General features: G+C 44.4%; 6 protein-coding genes across 6 annotated transcripts; 3 read left to right on the plus strand and 3 right to left on the minus strand.

The window, feature by feature from the left end:
* Positions 1-154: 154 nt before the first annotated feature.
* D7B24_006849 (uncharacterized protein) lies at positions 155-1,303 on the minus strand (the record flags this gene model as incomplete). Its single annotated transcript, XM_028640970.1, has 3 exons — positions 155-505; positions 568-1,127; positions 1,222-1,303. The coding sequence occupies 3 exons, from the start codon at positions 1,301-1,303 to the stop codon at positions 155-157; spliced, it is 993 nt and encodes a 330-aa protein (XP_028494992.1).
* Positions 1,304-1,948: 645 nt separating this feature from the next.
* D7B24_006850 (uncharacterized protein) lies at positions 1,949-2,625 on the minus strand (the record flags this gene model as incomplete). The annotated part of the gene is made up of 2 exons (XM_028640971.1): positions 1,949-2,071; positions 2,125-2,625. The coding sequence occupies 2 exons, from the start codon at positions 2,623-2,625 to the stop codon at positions 1,949-1,951; spliced, it is 624 nt and encodes a 207-aa protein (XP_028494993.1).
* Positions 2,626-5,484: 2,859 nt separating this feature from the next.
* On the plus strand, positions 5,485-6,471 carry D7B24_006851 (uncharacterized protein; the record flags this gene model as incomplete). The annotated part of the gene is made up of 1 exon (XM_028640972.1): positions 5,485-6,471. One exon carries the CDS (start codon positions 5,485-5,487, stop codon positions 6,469-6,471), a length of 987 nt encoding a protein of 328 aa, XP_028494994.1.
* A 385-nt stretch (positions 6,472-6,856) lies between these two features.
* Positions 6,857-8,768, minus strand: D7B24_006852 (uncharacterized protein; the record flags this gene model as incomplete). Its single annotated transcript, XM_028640973.1, has 2 exons — positions 6,857-8,461; positions 8,556-8,768. The coding sequence occupies 2 exons, from the start codon at positions 8,766-8,768 to the stop codon at positions 6,857-6,859; spliced, it is 1,818 nt and encodes a 605-aa protein (XP_028494995.1).
* A 10,289-nt stretch (positions 8,769-19,057) lies between these two features.
* On the plus strand, positions 19,058-19,960 carry D7B24_006853 (uncharacterized protein; the record flags this gene model as incomplete). Its single annotated transcript, XM_028640974.1, has 1 exon — positions 19,058-19,960. The coding sequence occupies one exon, from the start codon at positions 19,058-19,060 to the stop codon at positions 19,958-19,960; it is 903 nt and encodes a 300-aa protein (XP_028494996.1).
* A 4,506-nt stretch (positions 19,961-24,466) lies between these two features.
* D7B24_006854 (uncharacterized protein) lies at positions 24,467-25,867 on the plus strand (the record flags this gene model as incomplete). Its single annotated transcript, XM_028640975.1, has 1 exon — positions 24,467-25,867. The coding sequence occupies one exon, from the start codon at positions 24,467-24,469 to the stop codon at positions 25,865-25,867; it is 1,401 nt and encodes a 466-aa protein (XP_028494997.1).
* Positions 25,868-25,959: the final 92 nt, after the last annotated feature.

Here is a 25,959-nt window from a genome sequence, read left to right on the forward strand (position 1 = left end):
TCATGATGATTTCTCTACGCCGTGGGGTCGCTACCTATGCTGGCTCCCGTCCTTATGTCTAAAAGCAAAACCCGCCCGTCCGTCATCCGTCCGGATGTTTCTCCTGCGCCCACGCGCCCGGTATCACGAAGCCCAACCGTAAGGCGATTTGCGACTATTCGCCAGGCTCGTCGCCAATCTTCTCGAGCTTGCCCATCTCACGCTTCTCGCCGCTGTCGCCGACGAGGCGCACGCGATCCAGCCGCACCTTGTCGCCGTCACCGTCGCCGTTGACCACATACAGTACGAGGCTCGTAATGTTCTGGAACTTGACGTAACGCAGGCTGACGTTGGCCGTGCCCGACGCGTTCCAGTCCTTCTCGGACAGCTCTATCACTTGCGTCGGTGGCGTGTCGTCGGCTTCGGCAAAATCGAGGTTATGTGGCTTGTTCGTGTAGAGGTGGATGGTGCGCGGGCGCATCGGGGCATCCTCGTCATCGTCATCGGAGGGAGGGAGCGAGGTGATCTGTTGATGTGTCAGAAATCTTTTGTTTGCCCATTGCGTGAATCTGGCTGGGGAACACTCACGTGCAAGGTGTGCAGCTTCAGCATGGCCTGGAAAGGCATGAACAAGAGCAGCTGGTCGTCCTCGCCACTCTCGACCCAGTCCTTGACGCCCTCCTTCTTGTCCAGCGCGCTGGGCTTGCTGCCGTCGAAGAGAACACGCACGGAGCCTGCATCGTCGTCGGCATTGAGGAGCTCGCAGCCCTTGGACTCGATCTGGTCGGTGATGTCCTGGTAACCGCGAGGTAGCTCGGCGCCCTTCCACACACCGCCGCTGCCGCTGCCGCTGCCGCTGCCGCTGGCACCGCCCGATGCGCCGCCGCCGGCGAGGACCTCAGCGGCCAGTCTCTGGACAACGGATTGGAGCTTGCGGGGGTCGGCGCCCTGGATCTTCTCGAGGACCTTGCCGTTCTTGAAGACCATGAAGGTCGGCAGGGCGGTCACCTGGTGGGCGGCGGCGACATCGCTGTTGGCCTCGGTGTCTACCTTGAGGAACTTGACGCTTTCAATCTCGGCGGCCGTCTCGGAGAGCTGCTGGAACAGGGGCGCGATCTGCTTGCAGGGGCCGCACCAGTCGGCGTAGACTTTGGGCGTCGTAGATCAGCATCGTGTACAGGTCAAACAAGTGGCTTGGTAATCGCGGGGTTGCATCGATCGGTTGAATGCAGTGGCACTTACAGTCTACGACGACATAGGGGGTCTCCTTGACCAGCTTGTCGAACTGCGCCTTCGAGCTGACCGAAGTAATAGATTTCGACATCGTAGGCAGATGCTGGAGGTGATGTGATGTTGGTGGGAGGGAGATGGGAAGGAGGAAAGAGACCGACAAGGCAATGCGGGAGGTGCCGCAGCCGTTGTACCTAAGGTAGGTACCTACCTCAGGTACCTTAGGTAGGTAGGTACGCTGAGTGGGTGGCATCCGCCAGGACCCATTACCGTTGCCTGTGAACGCGAGAGTCGCAGCACACAGCTACCCCGCTCTAACCCGACTGAGAAACCACGGATTGATTACGTGAGCGGATCGTTGCAATGGAGATCAACATCCATTCCTCTTGTCCTTCCATCAACGAGCATTCACTACCTAGACATCACCGGCTTAATCACCTTGACAACACACAACACAAACTAATTCAAAAACAGACATGCAAATAGCTCGTGTTGAGTTCTTCTCTGGAGGCAAGACGAAGCTTTGTATTGATAACTGTCGCAGGCGAGAAATCATCTACACTGACAGCTACGTCTGTCCAGGCTGGAGTGCATCGCTGAAACGGGGGCATGTCATCCATCTCGTATGGCACATTGTTTTCCTTGTCGTGATGCTTTGGCTAGAGCGTTTCGCTTGTGCACCGACCACCGAGTCGCCCGGAGCGCTTACTCGACCCCATCGCGGCGGGGCTTTTCCCCTTTACACGCTGAGACCATCGTAGCTGCCGATAGCGACAGTGATGGTACCCTTGAGGCTCTCGGCCTGGCTCTGCAGGTCCTCGGCACGGCTCTCAACAGCATCGATGAGCATGAAAGCGGCAGTCTGTGATGTGTCAGTCCAAGTGCGCATCAACTCTTCGGGGAAGCACCACGTACGTCAACAACTTTCTCAATGGAACGCAGCACTGCGGCAACGGGCTGTCCAATGATGGGTACGGTGTTGAAGAGACCGGCCTTGCCGATGAGGATGTTCAAGAGAACCTGGTGGACCCTGACGAACTCGCGGAAGGCGTCGAAAATGGCATCCGACGGGGGGCCAGCGGGGACACCGGCCATGCCCTGCATTTGCGAAATGGCGACCGTGGCGGTGCTTACAATGTCGGTGAACCCAGTGATCAAAGTCTGCAAGATCATGTCAGTACGGCACGAGGCGGATGAAGCAAGAACGCGTTTCCTTACGGGGAAAGGACCGAGGCCCACGACGATCAGAGGGCCATTGATGATGCTGATACTCTGCGCAGGAGCCTGTAGGGCCTGCGACTTTGTCGTGAGGGCCTCGATATTGTCAACGACCTGGGCAGGCGTAATCTGGCCAAGGGCAGTCTGGCTGCAAACAGCCAGGGCGGCGACGACAGACTTGAGGAGGGAGAAGCGCATCTTGACGGTTGATCCAACGGCTTAGCGGTGAATGAGCTGATAACGAAGAGGTGATGAGGAGAGGATGAGTAGAGGAGAAGCTGATGTTGGAGAGGATGAGTGTGGTGAAAAGATGTCATGGAAGGACCAGCTACGTCGTCGTGCTTTATACCCAAGCTCGGAGGGCGCGAGCTGTCGTATGTCCTTCATCATCCTCGTGATGATCGTGAGGTTGCTTGCCGCTGCTGTCGCTAGTTGGTCTCACCGACGCAGTGCCATCGTCCTGCATCACTTTCCCAATTCGGCCATGTTGAAGCCTTTGCATGTTCGTTTAAACTCGCAAGAGGTTAAACCACTCCGAAATCTTGCTTTTGCTAGTTCAGAGACGATGTTAAGATGACATTTCCCAGTTGCAACATCAGCCACACCTGAAAGATAGCCTATGGACCGGATCTGAACCGAGACATTGCCGCAGATCAAGATGTCGGCATTGGCCACGGCCCTTCCCGCTCCCGCTCGAAGAAGCAAAGTGAGCAGCTAGCCTGTCAAACGGCGCATGGTCCCTAGACAGACGGCCACGCGCGATTGGATCGTGGACCTGTCATTCCTGTCTTATTGTAGCCAGCCACGACTCGTTCTGGCAAGCTGAGGCTGCGCCCATGACTCTCCGGCGCTTATGAGGCCCTCTCGGAAACGCTTGCCTGTCCCTGACAGGAAGGAGTCCTCATACTCTTGATCTGGTATGTGTTTGTCGCATTCGTGCCATGCCCCAGGCGCTAGGGACCGTTTTCTTAGTGCAGCGTTCTCAACGCACTACTGTGGTAACGGACGTTTGACAAGCATGGAGTGTAACAGAGTGCCCTGGGCGCAATAGTGCACACTGGCCGTCAACGGGATAGCCAACCGTCATGCAGCATTAGATGATGTAGGCAGTACAAGGGGTAAAGAATTTCTGTGCTGGCATTGCTGCAAGGGAGGTATGCACAGGATGTGCTTGCCAGCAATATTCCTGATGATCATTGCCACATGTTGAGCACCCTAACCCGTAATGAGACCGTGCGCCTGATGATCAAGGCGCTGTAAAGACAATACTGTGATGCTGTTGGCTATTAACATGTTGCTGAAGCTTTGCTTAGCTTCCAGCTCTCGATGCCCATCAATACTCGGCATTTGCGGTGTGCAACAGACGCAGGTTGTTCCGGGCGCAGCTGAACCGACCAAGGATGACCAAGAGGTATTTTCTCTACTGAGGACGGCATCACGATGCTTGTCGGAGAAATGATCGAAGCCGTGGCTGTCAAGCTAGGCATCGACGAGCCTCTTGTCCGTGGAGCAGCTGAGGCCAGGCAAGCATTGAGACAGGACGCCAAAGATATTGGCATCCGTGAGTAGCCGTCAGGGCGTTTCTTGGGAATGCACAGGTGAGTAGGCAGGCAGGCAGAAGAAAAAACAAAGCACTGGACCACTAACAGTAGTGCTCATTTGTCTATCCCCGGCGTCATCAAATGAGGGTGGAGCAAGACACCAGCCTCCTGGTCTATACCCCCAGCGAGCACATCTTTGGACTTTTGACCAATGCATGAATTGCACAATGTGCCACTGCCGTTTCATGGCTTGACTCTGCGTGCAATGCGCCCGTGGAATTCCATGGAGTAATTGAAAGCTTAGACATGTAGGAATATTTCTTCCGACAGACTGGCTGGCGATGAGTTAGTTGGCTCGCCCTGCGCAATCAAGGCGCCGTATGGTCTTAGTCTCATCGCGCTCATTTCCTGATTGACTGGCCGGCTGTACGAGCATGCCTCGCTTACGATCACTCTGGAGATGGCGAGTCTACTTGCTCGAATCTTCCACACCTCTCGTAACCTCAGCTTGTACCCGCGAATCAAATATCCATCCGTTTTCTTGAGCCAGAGAGTCTTTCATTAACTAGGATATTTCATAAAATCATCACTGGTCTTCTCCTCGTCCAGTGCATACCTACAGCTGTCCTCAGCTTCGTCGACAGCCATGGTAATCTGGTCCTACAAAATAGTTTCCTCGGTCCCCAAAGCCTCGAACATGCCGAAGTTGCCACGGGATTTTGTGTACGATTGCACTGAACGGGACGCATGTTGATGCCACCTCGCCCGTAGGTTAGATGCTTCTGCCACAAGAACCAGAACGCGATCGGAAGTGATATCACCAACCTGGAAATTCATGGTCATATTCCTCGAAAAGTCTCAAGCGTTGTGAGATACTCGGGGGCCTTCTGATTTCATTCATATTCATCTCGATCGTCAAAACAATGCACTGTCATCCTCGCCGAAGCTGCCAAGCGCAGAAGGGCCAGTATACAGAAATTTAAATAACTGAACGGCAGGTGATGTATTTTGACGTATTCTGACGTGTGCTCAGATGATGCCCCCTGTTGAAGCTTTTAACTGCTTTCAATTTGCGATCGAGGAAGTAGACGACTTTTGTGATTGCATCTTGCTTTTTTTTGTTGGTTACTAAGGCTCCGCGTGCAACCGTTTCGTTGAATCTGGCCCAATTATCCTGGAAACTTGCCTGACCTTCGGCGATAGCCGGGGTTATCAGGCTTGGAGAAACTATCGAAGGTCCAGTATCAAAGGACGGAGATCTCAAGGTGCGCGCAGCTGCACCTCTGCATTCTGCATCGGTGCTCGGATAGTTATTGCTTATCGCCGGATTGGCTTGTCCTGATGACGACAACACTTTGTGCGGGTTTCCACATGCACCACATCATTATCAAGTCATTTTGATACCGTGATTTCCTTTCCTTGAACAGAACGAATTAGTACGACCTGCACAACTTCTGCCTCAGACAACAGCTCGTAGTTTCCATTTCACATTGAAGCAAGCACAGTATCACAAACAATGGGGTTCCTGCAAAGCCAGTTGCTTACCACGCTTCCCTATCCCACAGAATCCTATGAGGGGAAGACGATCGTCGTCACTGGCAGCAACGTGGGCTTAGGGAAAGAAGCTGCACGGCACTTTGCTCGTCTCGGCGCCAGCAGACTCATCCTCGCAGTTCGCAGCCAGGAAAAAGGAATTGCCGCCAAAGAGGACATTGAGAGCTCCGCACAATGCGACACGAAAGCCATTCAGGTCTGGAATCTCGACATGTGCAGCTATGCAAGTGTGAAAGCCTTTGCTGCCCGCGTCGAGGCTGAACTCGACCGAGTAGACATGTTTTGCGCCAATGCGGGAATCGCCACGTCCGAATACGAACCTGCTGAGGGCAACGAGAAGACGATCACCATCAACGTTATTTCGACATTTCTTCTCGCTGCGCTCGTCATGCCGAAGCTCAAGGCTACAGCACAAGCATTCAGCACCCGACCCACGTTGACCATCACGGCATCAGAGGTGCACGCATGGACTGATCTGCCCCAGAGGTCAGCAGAAGACGGCCAGATCTACAACACACTGAATGGACATGCCCGGGCAGCGAAGGCTATCGATGAATATTACCCCATCTCAAAACTTCTCGAGGTTTTCGGCGTGCGCAGCATCGCTGAACAGAGCCCTGCCGCTACGTTCCCGGTGACAGTCAACTGCGTGAACCCTGGCCTCTGTCACTCGGAACTCTCCCGCAATACGGCATCCTGGGCAGCTGTGCGATTCGCGCTTTTTAAATGGCTTCTTGCTCGGACCACAGAAGCTGGGAGTAGAACGATTGTTCACGCTGCTTCGCAGGGGGCTGACACGCATGGCCAGTACATGTCGGATGCCCAGATTTCGCAGCCAAGCAGCTTCGTGCTCAGTGATGAGGGAAAAAGGACGCAGGATCGAGTCTGGTCTGAGTTGTTGGAGAGACTTGAAATCATTCAACCGGGAGTCACGAAGAATTTCCTTTGACAAATGAGTAGCTGGGAAAAGAATGCGCCCTCTTTCCATGTGTGGTATTGTGAACCGAGAGATTCGATTTAAAAATACCTAGATGATTGAGGTCCACAAGTTGAGCTCATGTGAGTTTCATGGAAGTTTGGATATTGATAGGGTGTCATGAGGTTTATGAACTCCCGAATTCACAGATACAACTGGCATGGACATATCAAAGTCCACCCAGGGTGTTGCAAACAACCTCTCATAATATATATCTGTGATTTTCAACTTCCAAAAGCTTGATCGACACCGCCATCGACTTTCCATGACCAGTACTGTACCGAGATGAGACTCCCTATTGCCGGGCTCCAGACCCGTTGAACGTCGAAACCTTCCAGGAAGCGTGAGAGATGAATTCTCACGCTGCATCCAGCTTAGTACCCCGTATTATACCTGCGGCATGCTCAGCAACGCCGTAAACTGTAGCCTGTAAATTGGCGCGAGGCAGGATCGGGATGATACTCGCGTCACAAACACGCAAGTTAGAGCACCCATAGACTCGGAGATTCGAGTCGACAACGCCCCCGAGCTCGCGAGGCATCATAGAACATGTCCCAACTGGATGATTTCCACCAACAGCAGTGCGCTTGATGTATTCTCTTGCTGATTCAAGGTCTGTTAATGGATCAGTTGCACCTGGGTTGCGTTTACCACCTGGTTTCAAGTAATCAACTAAAGGCTCCGAAGCAACAATTGTCTCAAGGAACTGAAGATGCCGCGACATGATCTCGATATCAAGGGGATGTGTCAAGTGAGACGGATCAATGGCGATCTGAGTAGAATCAGTGCTTGCCGATGAGGATTTGATATGCACTGAGCCTCGCGACAGTGGATGAGATAGAAGTAAGGCCACAGAGAAGTAGTTTTCTGGCCCAGATGGCGGGGAAGCCATGGTGCCATCGGGCTTAAACCAGGCAAATCCCGGAAAGGAGAGGTAGCAGGCTGATGCTTGATCTTGAGAAACAAGTATGCTGCGCACAAAGTCTTCGTGTGCCTCGGCGAAAGCGGGCGTGGCCGATGTCAAGTTGCTAGGCTCTTGCTTGTGCTTTGACATGAGTTGTTCAATATCAGACTTTCCTTCGGCAGTCTCTATTCCCGGGAAGGGCAACTGCGCCACCGCGTTCGTGCCACTGCTCGCAAATGGACCCAACTGCTTCCCATATGCGTCCATAGCGGCTGCAACAGAAGCTTCGTCCTGGCGGGCGAGTGGGTCCATAGTCGCGAGGCCTTCCAGAACTTCAAAGCTCATACCGCACATGATGTGGTTCTGCAGATTCTCTCCGACATGAGTGTTGTCCACAATGGATTTTATGCCGAGGCTTCTCAATCTCTGTGGATCTCCCACGCCAGAGAGCTCAAGAATCTTGGGAGAGTTGACAGCCCCCGCTGCGAGGATGACCTCGTTATTGGCTTTTACATGGTGGATCTCTCCATCCTTGTTGTATTGCACGCCGGTTGCTACAACCTGCCCTTGTTGAGATGTGTCGAATGTGATCTTTTCCACTGAAGCCTGGCTGATTAAGTTCAAATTGCTCCTTTTGCGAGCGGGCTCGAGATAGCTGTTGACAGCATAGCTTCTTTGTCTTGTGTCAGGATCGATGGCATCGGTATTGGTAAAAGCCCCGGAAACTTGGCCTGTAAAGGCATCGCCTTTGCCAGCGTGCCCAAGATTGGATAGCGTCTGATTCCAAATCCCGGCCCAAGGGTTTCCGGGGTCATTCGGCAAGCTCAGCTTGATGGGGCCACTAACGTCCCCGGCGTGCGCCGGCAACGTATAGCATTTGGCGAAGGATTGCGCGAAGTCGTCCCACTGCCAGCCTGGATTGCCCAGTTTGGCCCACGCGTCAACATTGAATTTCGACGTTGGAGTAAACGACAAGCCATTGATGGCACTCGATCCGCCTAGGAGACGACCTTGGGTGAATGCAAGTTCGCGGCCGCATAGACCAGTCTTGGTAGGGCTCTGTCAGTTTCGATGACGAAAATAGCCAGGGATTTGTAATTCAAAGAAATTTAATGTAAAAGGGAAGATTCTGAAAAATAATCAGCCAACTAACCTGAGGTACAGTCCGAAATCCCCAGTTGGCAGCGCTATTGAGCAAGGTAGGCCACATAGGGGGTATGGAAATTCGCGGATCCGAGGTCAAGTCCTCGCCCGCTTCAATCACCAAGATCCGAAGCGACGCATCTTCGGAAAGACGAGCGGCCAAAACAAGCCCGGCGGTGCCCCCACCAACGATGATGATATCGTATGTCGTTGAATCAGACATGACTGTCAGAAATGATGCTCAAGAGAAGAATATGCCTGAATAGGTCTCCTACGCAAGCTCTTAGGAGACAAAGCGGCCCTTTTATAGCTTGACGAGTTGACTCGGCGACCAAAATACTGGCTATTTGATGAGTTAATGGAATCAGCTCCAATTGAGGGATTGCCAACATGAAGCGCAATGACGCATCCAGGTCACGCCAAGGGAGGCGCAGACGCAGCCTGATGTGTGCCTCGAACCGAAAACGGGCACAAGATGTCAGGCTAAGAATTCAAATCCTGGTATGATGGACTTGGTGTTTCCTAGGTACATCAGGCATGCTATTCGATGCTCCTCGCCGTGTCATACTTATGAAACATGCATTTACTGGGGAAGCGAGCTTGGCAATGATGCTCTGGGTACAAGCTTGCCCACATGTACTATTGTCTAAACATTCAACCCCTGGAATCTTTGCGACTCGACCAGGCCGACGAATGGGGAAAAAAACGTTTCGCCTGGCAAGTTACTCCAAATTTCATGAAAGGTGCCTCACAGTGACATTTCGTGATGGTTGACGATGTCACGGGCCGGAAAAGCTACCAGTGCGCGTACATGACGTCTGATCTACTGGGCTTATGTACTGTGGTTACATCGCATTAGTGCTTACCAAGTTGTTATCTTCCTATAAAATACGAGAATCCCTCCTTTGCCCGGCGCGAGCATTTACTAGCTATCCCTGCTAGTAGAGATTATCATCTTCAATTGAACGATGGCATCATATCTCGAATCCATCCTTTCAAGAACCCGAAGACGACCAAATCTTCGAGGCGGCCCGGCTACAGAACGCAGTCTGGTTCCGGAGCGAGACGCTTCGGATATTCTGATGCTTCCAGATGGCCGACGGCTCGGATTTGCTCAATATGGGCTATTAACTGGAAAGCCTGTGTTCTACTGCCATGGACTTCCGGGCTCCCGCGTAGAAGCGGGACATCTACATGAGGAGGCGTTCGCTACTGGAGTGCGCATCATTGCGACAGATCGTCCAGGCATGGGATTAAGTACGCCACAGCCTGACCGAACACTTTTAGATCATCCAAAAGATCTAGAGCTTCTCGCCGACCATCTCAAGCTGTCCGAGTATGGAGTACTGGTGCGCAGGATATCTCAGTCTCGACCGACTTTGAGCAATGCTGACATCCCACTGTGCAGGGCGTGTCAGGGGGCGGCCCTTATGCACTTGCATGTGCTGTCTCACACGCTCCCGAAAGACTCAAGTGCGTGACCGTTGTATGCGGCATCGGACCACCTGATATCGGCATGGCCGGCGCGGGCTGGTTCCACTGGCTGGGGTTCACATACGGATGGCGCTATGCTCCTCGCCTTGCCGCGTGGTTCTTTAAGAGCCAAGAGCAACTTGACTTTCCAGACGAAAAACGTCTTGATATAAGATTACAGCAAGCAAAAAAGCAAGATGCGCAATTTCCGGAGTCAGAGAAAGATATTTGGACCAATAAGGATATAGTCGGACGCATGGTAATGTCGAGCCGCCAGGTCTACCTCCAGGGCATCAATGGCTTCAGTCAAGATGGCTACTTATTGTGCAACGAGTTTGGGTTTAACATTCAAGACATTCGTCATGAATTGCCCATAAATCTTTGGTATGGAAAGCATGATACGTTTGTGCCTCCGAACCATGGGAGACAGATAGCCATGCGTCTCGGAGATCACGTCAAACTCAGAATGGAAGATGATACACATGCAAGTATTTTCTTCCGTTGGAGGAAGGAAATATTAGAAGATTTGGTCAGCGACGTCTGAGCTCACGTGGATCAAAATTGACTTGTAAACGAATATGCGTGGATCACCAACCCCGTGGATGACCCCCCATTCAGCTATCACGGTAGTCTAACGGCGAGTAAAGGAAAACAACTGCTGATCTCTTGAGAGTCTCTCAGTGGATGGAAATTCGATATTGGGGGAGTAAGTTCTCCGATTAATGGGCCCCTCCTTACGCTCGGCTCCTTCCTGCGTGACTCCTCTGTTGACAACAGTTGACCCACTGCCACTGTCAAAGCGTGGGTTAGAGCAGAGTGAAGGGCTCTTCCGCAGGGTTCGCAGGTAGTTAGAATATAGGTATCGGATCGGAACACATCTGAATTCTGGCCCTCCGTAGCCTATATATACGTTCTCTCGTAGCCCTTAGCCCCTGGTCGACCCCCTGCTTGGCGGCTCCTGGCGGCTTCGCAGGGTGGCCTGACAGCCACCCCCTTGGTCCCGCGAGGTTCATTACAGCAGTAAAGCATCGCAGGAGTTTTGCGAAGCCTGAGGGATAAGCAAATATTGGTCCATTATGGGTCACTTAATATTCCAAACAATCAAGACCCTCCTCACAATATGTCCTATAGACCCCCCCATAAGAATCAAATGCTCGCAACACCCGGTCCCTGCTCTGGGAATCACAAACTCGAGTACCAGGTGCCCTACTGCCGGTCTAATGGTTTCACAAGGTCCCTGACATCAAGACTGTTTCCGCGGAGGTCGCACACAAGGTTCCAGCATGTCGAATAATGCCCAGCTTCTTGGACTCTGATAAGTGAGCAACAGTCCATTTTGGTTATGACTTAGCGAGTCTGGATGTGGAAGCTTTCTACTTTGTGTACCAATCTTTCTATTTGACATACTGCTGTTGGATAGTCTACGCAAAATTTATGTGGCTCGTTTATCGACCACTCAACCCTGCTCGATCCCGCCTTTTGCGTTACTTATCAAACAGACCAGAAAGTATAGAAGGACACTGAAATTAGGCGCAAAATCTACCGATACCGCCTCGGGAGATTTAGTTTCTACGTAATTTCTAACTATAGAAAATAAAATTCATCCTACTGCAAATAAAATCAATACTAAGTAATACATAATATTATCATGTAATTCTACTCACCTTCCTTCCTTTATACTTCTTAATTTCTGGAAAAGTAGGTTAAACCCCTTATCTAGACCTATCTATTAGCTAGTAACCGCTATCTCCCCTTATCAGTATATCCTCTGAACTCGGGGAGTCTCCTCTAGAGACTCTTATAAGGCGTATAGGCGCCCTTAGCGCTACGTAGAGGACCTTATAGTTTAGAATCCCTAATTAGACTACTTCTAAAGGCCCTCCTTTAATACCCTTTAGATCCCCGAGAAAACGTATCGTAGAGAGCTCTCCTATACCTCCTATTACGTAGAGACGAACCGCTATTAACGTAATTAGTAGCTAGCCTTAGGCCTTAAGGTAATTACCTAAAAACTCTATAATAAGCGAAATTATAAAGCTCTAGAAGGTATAATTAATATATATATATATCGGTAAAGCTCTTATCGATAATATCGAAAAGACCCTAGAAGACCTTAATTACGACGAGATAAATAATATTATAATCGGATACTATAATAGATTACTAGTAATAACGTTAAAGGATATTATTATTAGAAAGTATAATAAACTCTAATACTATAAATAATAACCCCCCCCCCCTATTAGACCGACCTACGCTAGTATTACTAAGAAGAACTAACTCGATAAGAACCGAGGTATCTCGGGTATCCTATATAGAGCCTCTATAGCCCTAAAATAGGGTATAATAATTAAAGGCCCTTAGAAGACTATAATAAGTAAAGGAGATATACGAGGTAGAAATATATTACTTAAATTTAATAAGAATATTAATAATATAGAACCCTCCCCCTATTAATCCTATAACGATAAGATCTTTATCTAACTCCTAGAGGCTATTAGAAGTATCGATTTAATAATTATCTATTATTATATTATCTAATCTTATTCGCTCTAGGTTACGGATATTATCTAAGTAATTAAGATTCCGATTAATATTATAATTACCCTAAGAATTAATAGAATTAGAGAGACTATACTTATTAGTAATACTAAATTACTTAAATAACTTAACGTAATAAGTATTAAGAGACCTAAGACTTAGGCTATATATATAGTTCGGAACGTCCCTAGAATACTAACCGACTATAACGGTTAGGATATCGATATTAACTTACTTATAAAAGAGGAGGTAAAGATAATTACCCTAAGAGAACCTATATAATACTAAATAATATAAACGACGATATTAAAGGATAAATAAATATAGATAATATCCTTCTTAGATAGTAATATATTTACGAACCCTTTCCGACTCTTTAGTAACTTAATTTTATAATAGCTTAATAAGAATAGGCTACCTTTATACTATAATAATTACTACGATTAGTATATTAAAACCTATAATAAATAATAACTATATATAAGATATAAAGGGAAATACTTTATAGAAGGATATATAGAGCTATTATAATATATTAATTACTTAAGCTTATATAAGAGTAGCTACGATAAATACCCTATTAGACTAAGTATTAAGAATAGAAGGCTCTCTAGACTATCGAGAGCTAAGAGACGATAGATCCGACGATAGGGTATCGAGATTACTTATATAGCCTATATATATAACCGGACTATATTAGCTACGACCTTAATAATATTAATACCTAAGAAGGAGATATACTTTAAGATTAATAAAGATAAAGCTATTATAATTCTAAGCGATATCCCTTATAATTTAGATATTATTTATAAGATACTCCTAAGTACTTTATTAATTACTTTACTTATTTATAAATAAATAATAATTTAAGATCTTCTAAGTAAATATTAATAAAGGTAATAAGAGCTATAATATCGCTTTAAGCCTCGCTAAAATAGAAAAAGCTAATATCGTCGTAATTTAAGAACCTTAGACCTTAATTACTAAATATATAACGAAGACTAACCCTAATTATAATACGTACTCCCTAATTACTAACTAGAATTCTCTCGATATTCGACCTTATATTATTACTTATATTAAGAAAACTCTTAATACCCTTAAACCCTTATACCTTATAGACCCCCTATATTAAGATATTTACTATATTAAGGTCTAAGGTATTATACTCTTATATATCTATAGAGATACGAGAAGGAGCGATATTATTAATTTCCTAGAGATATAGAGCCTACCCGACCGCTACCTTATACTAAGCGACTTTAATATATAGTATATTAATTAATAATTAAGGGTATCCTTATACTTAGTAATTACCTCTATCGCGAACTAAATAGACCTCTATCTACTATAAGTACTAAATACCCTTAAAGTTATTATATAATATTATAATAGGCCTAGAAAAGATTAAAACCTAGACTATAACGATAACGATATAAACCTAAAAGGGTTAATAATAGACCTATATATTACTAATATCCTAAGGGCTAGGACGTAAGTAGTACTATACCTCTATACCTTATCCGACTATATAATACTTATTATTATAATACCCTATAATAAGGATTATAGATAACTCTCTAAAAGAAGACTTATAATAGCCGATACTTTTACCTTTATAGAATTCGTTATAAAGAACGCTTAGACCCTTCTAATCGACTTCTTAACCTATTAAGCGCTAGATATAATAGTAAACGTACTAAATACCCTATTATAGGCTATTATTAATACTTTATTAATTAATAGTAGGCCTTTATAATATAAGCGATAATAGAACGATAAGTATATTACGAGTCGTAAAGTCTTTACTATCCTCTAGAAAGAGAAAGTATTACTCGAAGAGCTAGCTACTACTAAAAAGGCGTTCTATAGAGTAATTAAAGAGGCTAAAGGAGCCTTCTAGTCGACCTAGGTAGAAGGGATTAAGATAGACTAAGACCTCTATAAAGTAATAGGCTAAGAGAAACTAAGGATTTAATTTAATTCCCCCCCCCCCTATAAGATAGAGATATATTCGTATTAATATTAATTAATAAAGCTAAATTCCTATATAAGAAGCTAATAGAGAGGGTCGATATATAAGTTAATATTAGCCCTAATACTACTATATACCTAAGGCGAATACTAGCCTAGGATAATACTATAATAGAGGAAGAAGCGAAAGTAGCCTTTATAAAGGTTAGTAATATATCCCTAGAGTATAATACTATTACGATTAATATATTATAAGTAGCTTAGCTAGCTATATAAGAATTTATTTATAAGCTTTACTAAGCTTACCTCGATTTAAGGTATTACCCTTTACGATATAAGTAAATTAATATAATAATAATCCTAAAACTAAATAGAGACGCTAATAGCTATAAAGGATAGTACTTAATCTCCCTCCTCTCGATAATAGGTAAAGGCCTTAAATACCTATTAATAAGAAAAATTACCTAGGTTATTATTAACTAAGGCGTCCTTAACCCCTAAATTACTAAAGCCCTTTTTAAAAGATTAGCTAACGATATCGTAGCTTCGTTAATATATAATATCGAAGCTATATTCCCGAGAAAATAAGTAATAATAATAGTTATTATAGATATTAAAGGAGTATTCGATATTATCCTTAAAAATAGACTTTATTATCGCTTTAGAGAATAAAGCTAGCTTAATAACCTAATATAATAAATATCTTACTTTACTAGTTATAGAGTAGCTTAAGTATACTCTAAAAGGTTTACGATAGAAATACTTCCCCTCTAATATAGCCTCCTATAGGGGTCCTTAGCTTCCCCGATCCTATTCTTACTATATATTAAATTAATATATAATATAAATATAAAGGCTTATAGGTTTAGATACGTTAATAACTATATAATACTTTATATAAATAAGATATTAGAGGATATAATAAAGGAAGTTTAAAGAATCCTTAACGAGATACTCTAATAAAGCTAAGATAATAGAGTAAACTTTAACCTAAGTAAAATAGAGATTATATACTTTACTAAAGGCCGACTCTTAAACCTATTAATAATTAATTATAGTAATAGAATAGTACTAACCTAGATATCTATAAGATAGCTAAGTATATAGCTCGATAAGACCCTATCCTTTAAATACTATATTAAGAAAAGGGTAGCTTTAGTACGATCTATAATAGGATATATATATAGGCTTAATAAAGTAATATATAGAGTACTACTTAAAGCTATATATAAAGCTATATATATTATAATACTACTTAAGGTACTATACGGATTAGAAATCTAGTATCTTAGACTTTACTAACCTATTACTTTTAAGAAGAATAGAGAGTTTCTATTTATTTAAAACGGCCTAATAGAGTAGATTAATAAGATATAAGTTATAATTAATTTAGTAATAAAAAGCATATTACCTATATAGAAGATTACCTTAATATTAGTAATACTAAGAGAGTTAAGTACCTTATTAGTCCCTATATTACTAGATATAGCCCTTACTTAATATACCCTTAGAATTAGTTCCCTAGACGTAGTATATCCCCTAGTCCCTTATATCTCCTAGTATAAGACTCTCTATAATAGAGGAAACTCCCTATAGCCTACTATTCTTACTATTATTATAGGTATAATCCCTTAATTCCTATAATTAATTCTATTCTTTAGAGAATATATTAAAGCTTTAATACTTAATACTAAGGAAGAAATAGCTAAACGCTTTAATTACTAAGTCGAGTCCCTTCCTATAACGTACCTCTTTATCTTTATAGACGGCTCCTAGTTAGCGAGGTTATTTAGCTTTAGCTACGTAATCTTTAAAGGTAATTATAAATAATATATATATAAAGGAAGCTAACTACTACTTAGAGTAAAGGTATTCGATATAGAAGTCGAAATAGCGAGAATAGGCTTAAAAGAGTACTTTTTACTCTATATAAACGATTCTATTATAGCTATAATAGTATACTTCGATAATATATTAATAATCTAATACTTAAACGGAATACCCCTAATATCCTTATAAAAAGCCGTTATTAAGTTTAAGAAGCTTATACTAAGCTTTCCTATACTAATTAATATTAAATAGTCCCTAGGATATATAGGAATATATAATAACGAACTAGCTAATACTTTTATAAAGAAAAGAGCTAATAAAACCCTAAAAGAGAACCCCTTACTAACCTTTAATTATATTAAAAGACTTCTATATAAGTAATACTACCTAAATTATAAATACTAATAAGAGAAAGAATAACCTATTACTTATATAGAGCTTAACCTAAAAGCTATAATAAAGCCTATAGAGGAGCTCGATACCTTTAAGAGAGGGGAACTATACTACCTCCTAATAGCGAGGATAGGGTATAAGGACTTCGAGAAATACTACTCCCGCTTCGGATATACCGACGTAAAAACGACCTATTTATATAATAAAGATAAGACCCTTAATTACCTACTATTCTATAGGAAGACCCGCCCTAGGTCGAACCCGTTATAGATAGGCTAACGGTAATATATTAATACGATACTTAATACTAACTAGGAAACCTTTATTAAGCTAATTAGAGACTCGGATTTCTTTAACGCGATTTATCCTAGATATTAACTATATATACGACTACTAACTAGACCCTTAGCTATTACTATAGCTCTCCTAAGGCGCTAACGCCTAGTAAGGAGCTAACCTAATAACTATAGATAACCTAGTACCCGATATACTATATAATATAGAAAAACTTAATATAGAGTTATTAGAGTCCCTAAGTAACTATAGCTATAAGGGGTCTCTAATCCTAGTAGTAGCTAGAATATAGGATTTCACTTATATAAGCAGTATATAGGGACGCATAGGCGCCCGTTTACCCCTAGGGGATTTTAAGGCATTTAAATATATTATTATTATTATCATTATATAATTCTACTAATCCTTCCATTTGAGGAGTAGCACTGTCCTGGAAATAAATTCCTCAAGGACTAGGAGCGTCTAACTGTAAATTTTTTAAAATTAAATACATTAAATTTTTAGAAAATTAAGTACGTAATATTCCTATAAAAGGATTAAATTTCAAATTTATTAAGCAACGTATAAAAGCAAGAATGCCATCATAAGTGCAAATAAACCTGTAGCCTCTGAGAAGGCAAAACCTAAAATTGCATAAGAAAATAATTGACCTCTTAAAGAAGGATTTCTTGCAACACCTAGAATTAAGGCACCAAATACTACACCTATTCCTACTCCTGCCGTGATACAGAGCACCTCGGTAAGTAAGTCTGCCGCTGATGGAGGTTCACCCGTCGGACGGTCGATTCAATGTACTCCTTTACAATCCCTGGAGCGAATTCCGATGCGTGAATATAGTACTCTACGTATTATATTAGAGAAATAAGAGCAGACTCGAAATGCTGCGTAATGACGTGACGGCTTTTGTAATGCCGCGGAGGCTTTTGTGATTCCACCTACAAGACACAAACAGCTAAAAGTACCCACTTTGATGAAAATGCCCCCGGATGACATGATAATCCGATCTGTCTCTCATATGATGCAGAACGCACATCAAGGCTTACTTCGCATCGGATAAAACCAGGCACTGTCAGAGACGCATAGCGATCATCCAGGAACTCGCGGGTTACATCGTCTCTGGCTTCTTATCAAGTCCTGAGCTCCTTCGAGCACACCACATTTGTAAAAGAAACTGACTGCAGGATCTAAATAATGAAGCGTTGAAAGCATGCACTTTTGAGGCGGAGCTGAGGGTTCCAATCATCCACTGGAAGCTTCTGAGCGTTAGCGCTAGTCAATGCTGTGGAAAAATAAAGGCAAAAACGAGGCGGAGGAGGCACCCACCCTCATGTGATCAATATTTGTTTATCATTCCAAGCACGATAAATTAGCTGGCACAATAGTAAGAGGCTGACCCGGGAATCGCATTTAGGGAGTGCTTCGCGTGGATCATGCCCTAACACCGGAAACCCTCCGAGAGCGCGGCGATATGAGTTTTTGATCCGGAGTGAGGCCTCTGGGCAATTGAGCTCAACATGCAGATATTTATCTGAGCAGGAGAGAATCAGATGGAACAGGGGCTCCTACTGGCGTAGTACCTTCATTCTGTCACTCTTGGACCCAGAGCTGCCTCTGACACAACGGTATGTGCTAGATAGTCTAGATATCAAAGCAGAATTCAGTTTGCGGACCAGTTATGTAATACCGCTTGATCGCACAGTATCGGATGAGTATCTTTCAGGAAGGCGCATCACCAACCATTTGATTTCGAATCGATGTCAGAAGCAAAGGTGATCACACCACACCCTTAGTGCCTTTTTGTTTCCAGGTCGGTTTTAAAGCTGAGACAATCAAGTACCAAAGTCGTAGATAATTAAGCCCGCTATCTCCGACTAATCCCCATGGCGAGACTCAGTCGCCGGATGAGGAGGGCTTGATTGTGCGTATACTTAGACAACTGCTGTAGCACTGTGGCACGACCAACGCAGTACTCCATTCAAAATTGTGACACTCGCCCTATACGCAAACATGTCCGCCATATCAATTCCTAAAGGTTCAATCAACCTCGCTGGTCTTCTTTTCAGGCCCGGCTCTACGACTAAAAAACTCCCTGGTATTGTTATCCTTCACCCCACAGGCGGTGTCAAGGAGCAAACCGTCAGCATTTACGCGAAAAGACTATCGGAAAGGGGATATGTAACCGTCTGTTTTGATGCCGCCCATCAAGGCGAATCTGGGGGTCTACCACGCTACCTTGAGGATCCCTCAGCCCGAGTGTCAGATGCTTCTGCTGCAGCCGACCTTCTTCAGAGTCTAGACTTCATCGACCCTGATCGCATCAATATTCTAGGGATCTGCGCCGGCGGCGGCTACGCCACGGCAGCGGCGACAACCGATCATCGATTCAAGGCGGTTGCAGTCGTGAGCCCCGTCAACATGGGCCTTGGCGTTCGTCTTGGTCCTCAGGGTCAAGACGTTGCAGCTCAAAAGCTAAGCCTCCTTGAGCAGGTAGCCCACGCGCGGCAAATCGAAGCAAAGGGTGGCGAGCCGGTCACCGTTCCAATCTTAACACCCTTGGGCGAGAATCCCACCGAAGAGGCTCTGAAGGTCTATGACTACTACATGACACCTCGGGCGCAGCACCCCAGATCGGAAAACAAGATGCTTCTCCGGTCTCTTACACTGCTCGCCAACTTCGACCCATGGTCCTTTGCAGACATATATCTTACGCAGCCGGTACTGATTGTGGCTGGGGAAAAGTCTGCACAGAAATGGCATGCGGAAGCCCTTTTCGAAGCTCTTCAGGGGCATAACAAGGGGCTGAGAAAGATTATCATGCCTAATAGTGGACATGTGGACTTTTACGACCAAGATGAGTACGTCAATCCTACGTTGGAAGAGATTGTTCGGTTCTTTGAACCGCTAGTATGATCGATCACAGCCTTGTTTGGAGTGAAGTTCACCCAAGCCAGGGCACCATCGAAGGGAGGCTATGGCTGAGGAGTTCGTATGAGCTCACCAGCACAAAATTAAAGCTTGATAGGCTACGCAAGTGTCAGGACCCCTGCGGAGCCACTAAGGGCCTGCCAAGCTAAGGGGCTGGCTAGGGGCTAAGGGTCACGAGAGAACGTATATATAGGCTACGGAGGGCCCCCTAAGCTACGGAGGGCCAGAATTCAGATATATTCCGACCCCTTACCTACGTTCTATTTACTACGGACTATATACGGAAGACCTCTTTACTCTACTCTAAATAACGCTCTAATATACTAAATTCTCTACCCCTATAGAGTAGACCGTTAGGGCTTCCGATATTATACTAATCTACGTAATTACTAGCGCGCCGAAAACCCTAGACGATAAGAAATAATAACGTAATAGAGACCCGCGCTAGCTCCTATCGCTAGAAGAGTACGGAGAGCACCTTCTCTAACGAGTCTCCTATAACTATAGGCCGCGTAGACTCCGGATCACCTAAGTAATTAGCTACGGAGTATAAGAGGCCTAGGCCTAGGGTACGGAGCCCTAATAACGATAGCGAAACCGACGAAGAGGGATACTTAGAGAGGGCTATAGAACGTACTAGGAAGCGGGTCTATATCGAATCGCTTAAGAAATAACTTATAGCCTTTAATAAAGACCGGCCTAGTAATATTCCTACTATAGAGTATTATAATTTCTATAATCCGATAGCGGAGGCTAGACTATAAGAAGAACTTATAAGGGCTTATATATTATTACTTAATATAGCTATTAATCCGCCCTCTTAAGGGCTACGCTAATTAGGAATTAAATTAATAAAATTACTAGAATATATAGCGGAGACCTACTCTATATTAAAGCGATTTCTATAAAGCTATAAAGAATAATTCGAAATCGATAAAGACTATTTTAAGGACTAGAATAAATATATCGCTTAAGTAATATAGTACTTTCCCTTATAGCTAAGGGATATATAAATAGACTATAAGGAGAGGTACTTTATAGAGAAAGGATATTTATAAGAAGAATTTAAGTAATTTCTCTATAAAGAATAGGGCGGATCGATATAAATATAATATAAAGGACTCTATAAATAGGACTAATTACGCTAGAAAGATAGTTAACCTATTAAAGAGTTCCTAAAAGAGTTCTCCGATAATATAGAAGATATAATACTAATATTAATAGAAGTAGATTATATTAAATAATTATTAATAAAACTATAATTAAAGGTATAGAAAAGCTTCGCTAAATAGCTTTAATAATTATAGAATATATAAGAGGTCGTTAATATAATCTAATAGTTAGAGGACTTCCTAAAAGACGATTATATCGATAATATTAACTTAGTAAAGCTAGGGTAGTATTATAGTAGACCTAAGCCTACCTTTTATTAATTATAGAGGAGGTTACTCTCTAAGATAGAGTATTTTAATTATTATAAATTAAGCTATTATATAGTAATCTATATAGAGCTATAAAAGATATATTAATATATTATAGAATTAACTATAATAGTAATTAGAGGTTAATAGAAGAATAAGTCTATATATAACTTATATAAATAGAATTTATATATAAAGAATTAAAAGCTATCGAGCTTAGAATATAGAGAATTATAGGCTTTATATATAGGAGTATTATCTATAGCTAAAAGCGTATAATAGAGGGGTAAACGCTTAAATAAAGAACCCTAAGGAGTCTATAGAAACCTACCCTTAATTAGAAGAGCTAAGGTACTATAGCGAAGTAATATTCTATTTATTACTTAAGCTTATTATAAGAGGTAAAGCTAGCTAGGCTATACTTCTTAAGATTACGCTAATATAAAGTGTTAAGTTTAAAACTATAGAAGGCTAACTCTATAGACTACTATTAAGAACTATTCGGACTATATATTAGAGAAACGTCTCTATCGAATAGCGAATAGGCTCTATAGCGGATCCGAGAAGCGGAGGGTTAGAGGTATCTATTAAAGCGCGAGAAAGTATATTACTATTAAATATAAGAAAGCGGACTTATAAAAAGGAGACCTAGGAAGTATATTATATAAGAGGATAAAGTATAGAGTAATAAGATAATTATAGAGAATAGAGCGACGATTTTAATTTAGGCTTAGAGGCTATTATTCTAAATATAATAAATAATAAATAAAGCCTAGAAGTATAATCTTAATAATAATATTATTATAGAGTAAGTTAATAATAGAGTAAGAATTTACTATAGAGAACTTATAATAAAGATAGTTAGGGAGGTAATAATAAACTCTTAAATATATATTATATACTCGGCTTACTCTATAATATAATTATTTATAGGAATAGGAGCTAAGGTAATAGTATTAATTATAGTTATAGAGCTTATAATTACCTCCCTTTCCTCTATATCTTCTTCTTTATCTTTACTTTTATTATCGTTATTATTATCGTCTTTATCGTTTTTAATAATAATAATATATTCTATAGCTTTTTTCTTAATATAAGTAATAATATAAATATAATATAGACTATAGCCTATAATCTTAATTATAGCTTTAAATATAATAAAGAATTAGCTAAATAGAAGGCCTATAGCCTCTATAATAACTAGGTTTCGCTATATTATAGTAAGCTATATAGTAATAGCGTAAGCGTTAATATAATCGGGGACTTAGAACGATATTAGAATAATAGTATAAAGGGGTAATAATAAAGGGCTAACCTCTTAATACTTATACTTACTATAAGCGTACTTAGAGTACGAGGTAGCTATAGTAGCCCCCTTTTAGTCGAAGTAATTAATAGACTAGTACTATATTATATAAGTAATATAGGGTCTATAAAGTACCTCGTACTCTATATTATCTTATAATAGGGCGGCTAAGTAGCGCTATTACTAGGCGACCTCCTTCTTAGTAGCTTAATCGATAAGATAGTTATCCTAGGCCGAGGCCCGGATCTAATATTACTTCTCTATAGTAAAATAGTCTATCTATCTATAAGAAGTTAATATAGTACTAAGAATTAATATTCTAGAGTATTTACGTTATAGTAATAGTATAATTAAGAAGAGAGTTATTAATAGCGGAATAGTACGATTAGAATTACGGAATTTATAGATATTTATTATAAAACTATTATAGTAAAGAAGATACTATAGGTTAGTAAACTAAAATAATAGAGAAGCGCGGATTAGAGGGAACTTATAAGTAAAGGGTAGTAGAGGGCTAAAGAAAGGAAGGTTAGAAATAAGCTACGTAAACGCTAAAAATCGATAATTAAAGCCTTTTACTAAGTTTAAATAGAACGACTAAGTAGTAATAGGGTAAAGCACTACTATAGTACTAGCGAGAGTAATATAGAGCGCTACGCTAGAAGACTACGGAGCGCTACGCGAGAAGATTACGGAGCGAGGCCAGGAACCTACGAGAGGGCTATTACTACGGGGTAAAGCTATTCCTACCGACTCCTAGGGGCTAAGGGTCACGAGAGAACGTATATATAGGCTGCGGAGGGCCCCCTAAGCTGCGGAGGGCTAGAATTCAGATATATTCCGACCCCCTACCTACGTTCTATTTACTGCGGACTACGTACGGAAGACCTCTTCACTCTGCTCTAAACAACGCTCTGACAGCAAACGACCTCCATGAGGCCTTCCGCTAGTGCAGTGCCCTCAACTCCTTTTCAATCACAAATGTACCAGTACAACGACTCAAAACTACACTCTTTGTACAATCTTGATAGCTGGAACATGGGGACTAGTCGTACCTCTGATTGAAAGTTTCGAACCAGATCAGAACCATTGCAGTTAATGAAAAGTTGAAACTGGCATGATTTCTTCATAGAGAGCTGAACCCGAGCTGCTTCCGTCCCAGTTCATGACTTGTAAGTGCTCCCGAGCCCGCTGGTAAGGCTGGCGTATCCGCCTGGGTCTAGGCACAAGTAGAAAACATAGATGCAGGTAATCAGGAAATTTCCAAGCCACCAATGCAAAACCTGCGCCCAGAGCTACAGCCCGGACTGTAGTCATGCGGCACAGCGCAAAAGAGGCAATGGATAAACTTGTCCATCCCCGCCCATCGTTTGCAAATCACACAATTGCGCCTTTGGTAACTTTGCGATCAAGATGTCTCGTCACTCATGGAATCCGCCAGACTCTTCTTACCAGGCGCAGAGATCGAACGAGATTCCGAATCAAGTACGGAGACCGCCTTGGGCTTATGCCCCGACTACTTCGCAAAGAGAGCCGTATATCCCACCTCGTACGACTGGAAGGGATGCAGAAACTCGAGGCTTGTCATATCTGCCTTGGGTGCCATCTCCCGCGGACGCCGGGCTCAGCCAGCAGCCTCAAACCGCTCGTAACAGCACGGGCTACGTTCCCAAATCGCCCGATTTCAGCGTAATCGATCAACCGGCTCCCTCATGGAACAATAATCATCAAAACGAGGTCTGGGTACCCCCTGCAACCGACGGCATGGCTGGCATCTACGGCGACCGCTCGCAATCCGAATCTCGAGGCGGGCGCGACCTACAAGATGTGCGCATAGAATACCCGCAGCCTCGAAACCAAGAGCTAGGGTTCCTGGACGATGTGCCAGCCTCCAACAGAGACTCGCCTTCTGCACCTCACCTCCAGGCTGAAGACCAGCGGCTTAGCACCTTTGCTGCAACAGAAATGCATCTTCGTAGAGCAGTCACGCGCAAACCAGTCCCGCTGCGGCCAATGCAACGGCCAGCACCCAGCGCATCAGCCCGGCCCTCGAGCATGACAAGGCTCCAGGCAGCAAACAATGCCAGCACATTCTACAGCCCAGGCTCCCATCTCAGCGAGTGGCAGGCCCCAGGACCGAGTCCGCAGCACTCCCTCTTTGGACCCCACCCCCAGGGGCTGCTAAGGCCTGGCCGCTTCATGATGATCACGCCCGGCATGCGAGCCTGGGCCATTGACCGACCAGTCTCCCAAGCCCACGCTGACATCGCCATCGACCCAATGACGCCCCTGTGGCTCGAGTATCGTGCCCAAGTCCAGAACCTCTGCCGCGCCTTCCGACGCGACACGGCCTGCGGCATCGTCGCCTGCTCCGGCAACATCATCAGCACGGGCGACTTTGGCATCGAAATGGCCGGCAGTACATACCAGGAGCACCATGCCGAAGAGGCGCTCCTCTGCGGCAGCCGGCGCACGAGCCGTCGGCTGACGAGCGAGTGGATCGACGGCCGGCAGACAGACGTCTGGCTCGTCGAGCTACACGTGCAGTGCGTGCTGCTGGGCATCGAGCCGTGCTTCGGGGGCCGGTATCCGGGGCACAAGTGCCGGGACTTCTTCAGCAGCGCTGGGCGCTTGTTCAGGCCGCGCGTGGGCAGCGTGGCCCCGGCGGCGACGGGGGTGTTGCGCAAAGGGGAAGTTGTCGAAGCCATGTGGGTGAGAGCGCGGTTTGTGCCGCGTTCGGACAGGGGGGTGACGCCCGTGTTCTGCTACGAGATGCAGAGGGACAAGGCGAATCCTGCGCCGTCTGTTCTGTCGGCGCTCAAGAAGACTACAGGGCAGGGACCGAACATCGCGTGGCTTGACGCAAAAGATGATCTTTGGGGCAGCATGTACGGGGATGTGATGTGGATCAGCGGTGATGGGCGCGACGATGCTTGGCGCGCGAAGAGAGAGGCCATGTATCGTTTCCTGGAGCAGAATGGTTGGGAGGCCAGAGATGGCTTCGTAGTCCTTCGGGGAAGTACTGCGCCGGGCATGTTTGGGAGGACCAACTATGATGTGCGCACGGCGGATAGCAGCGAGAGGCCCTTTTGGCTGAAAATGCGTTCGACACAGGCCCAGGGGCCTAACAAGTTGAGGAAGAAGAGACCGGATAAGTCCCGTTGAAGCGAAGCTATTGAAGCAAGACGGCAGCGGAGGTAGCGTTCGGAGGATTGTTAGTGGGCGGGGGATGTGGTGAGGATGTCTCGACAACTTTC

This window comes from Verticillium nonalfalfae (assembly GCF_003724135.2).
Source record: "Verticillium nonalfalfae strain VnAa140/NRRL 66861 chromosome Unknown scaffold_50, whole genome shotgun sequence".
NCBI classification, from domain to species: Eukaryota; Fungi; Ascomycota; class Sordariomycetes; order Glomerellales; family Plectosphaerellaceae; genus Verticillium; species Verticillium nonalfalfae.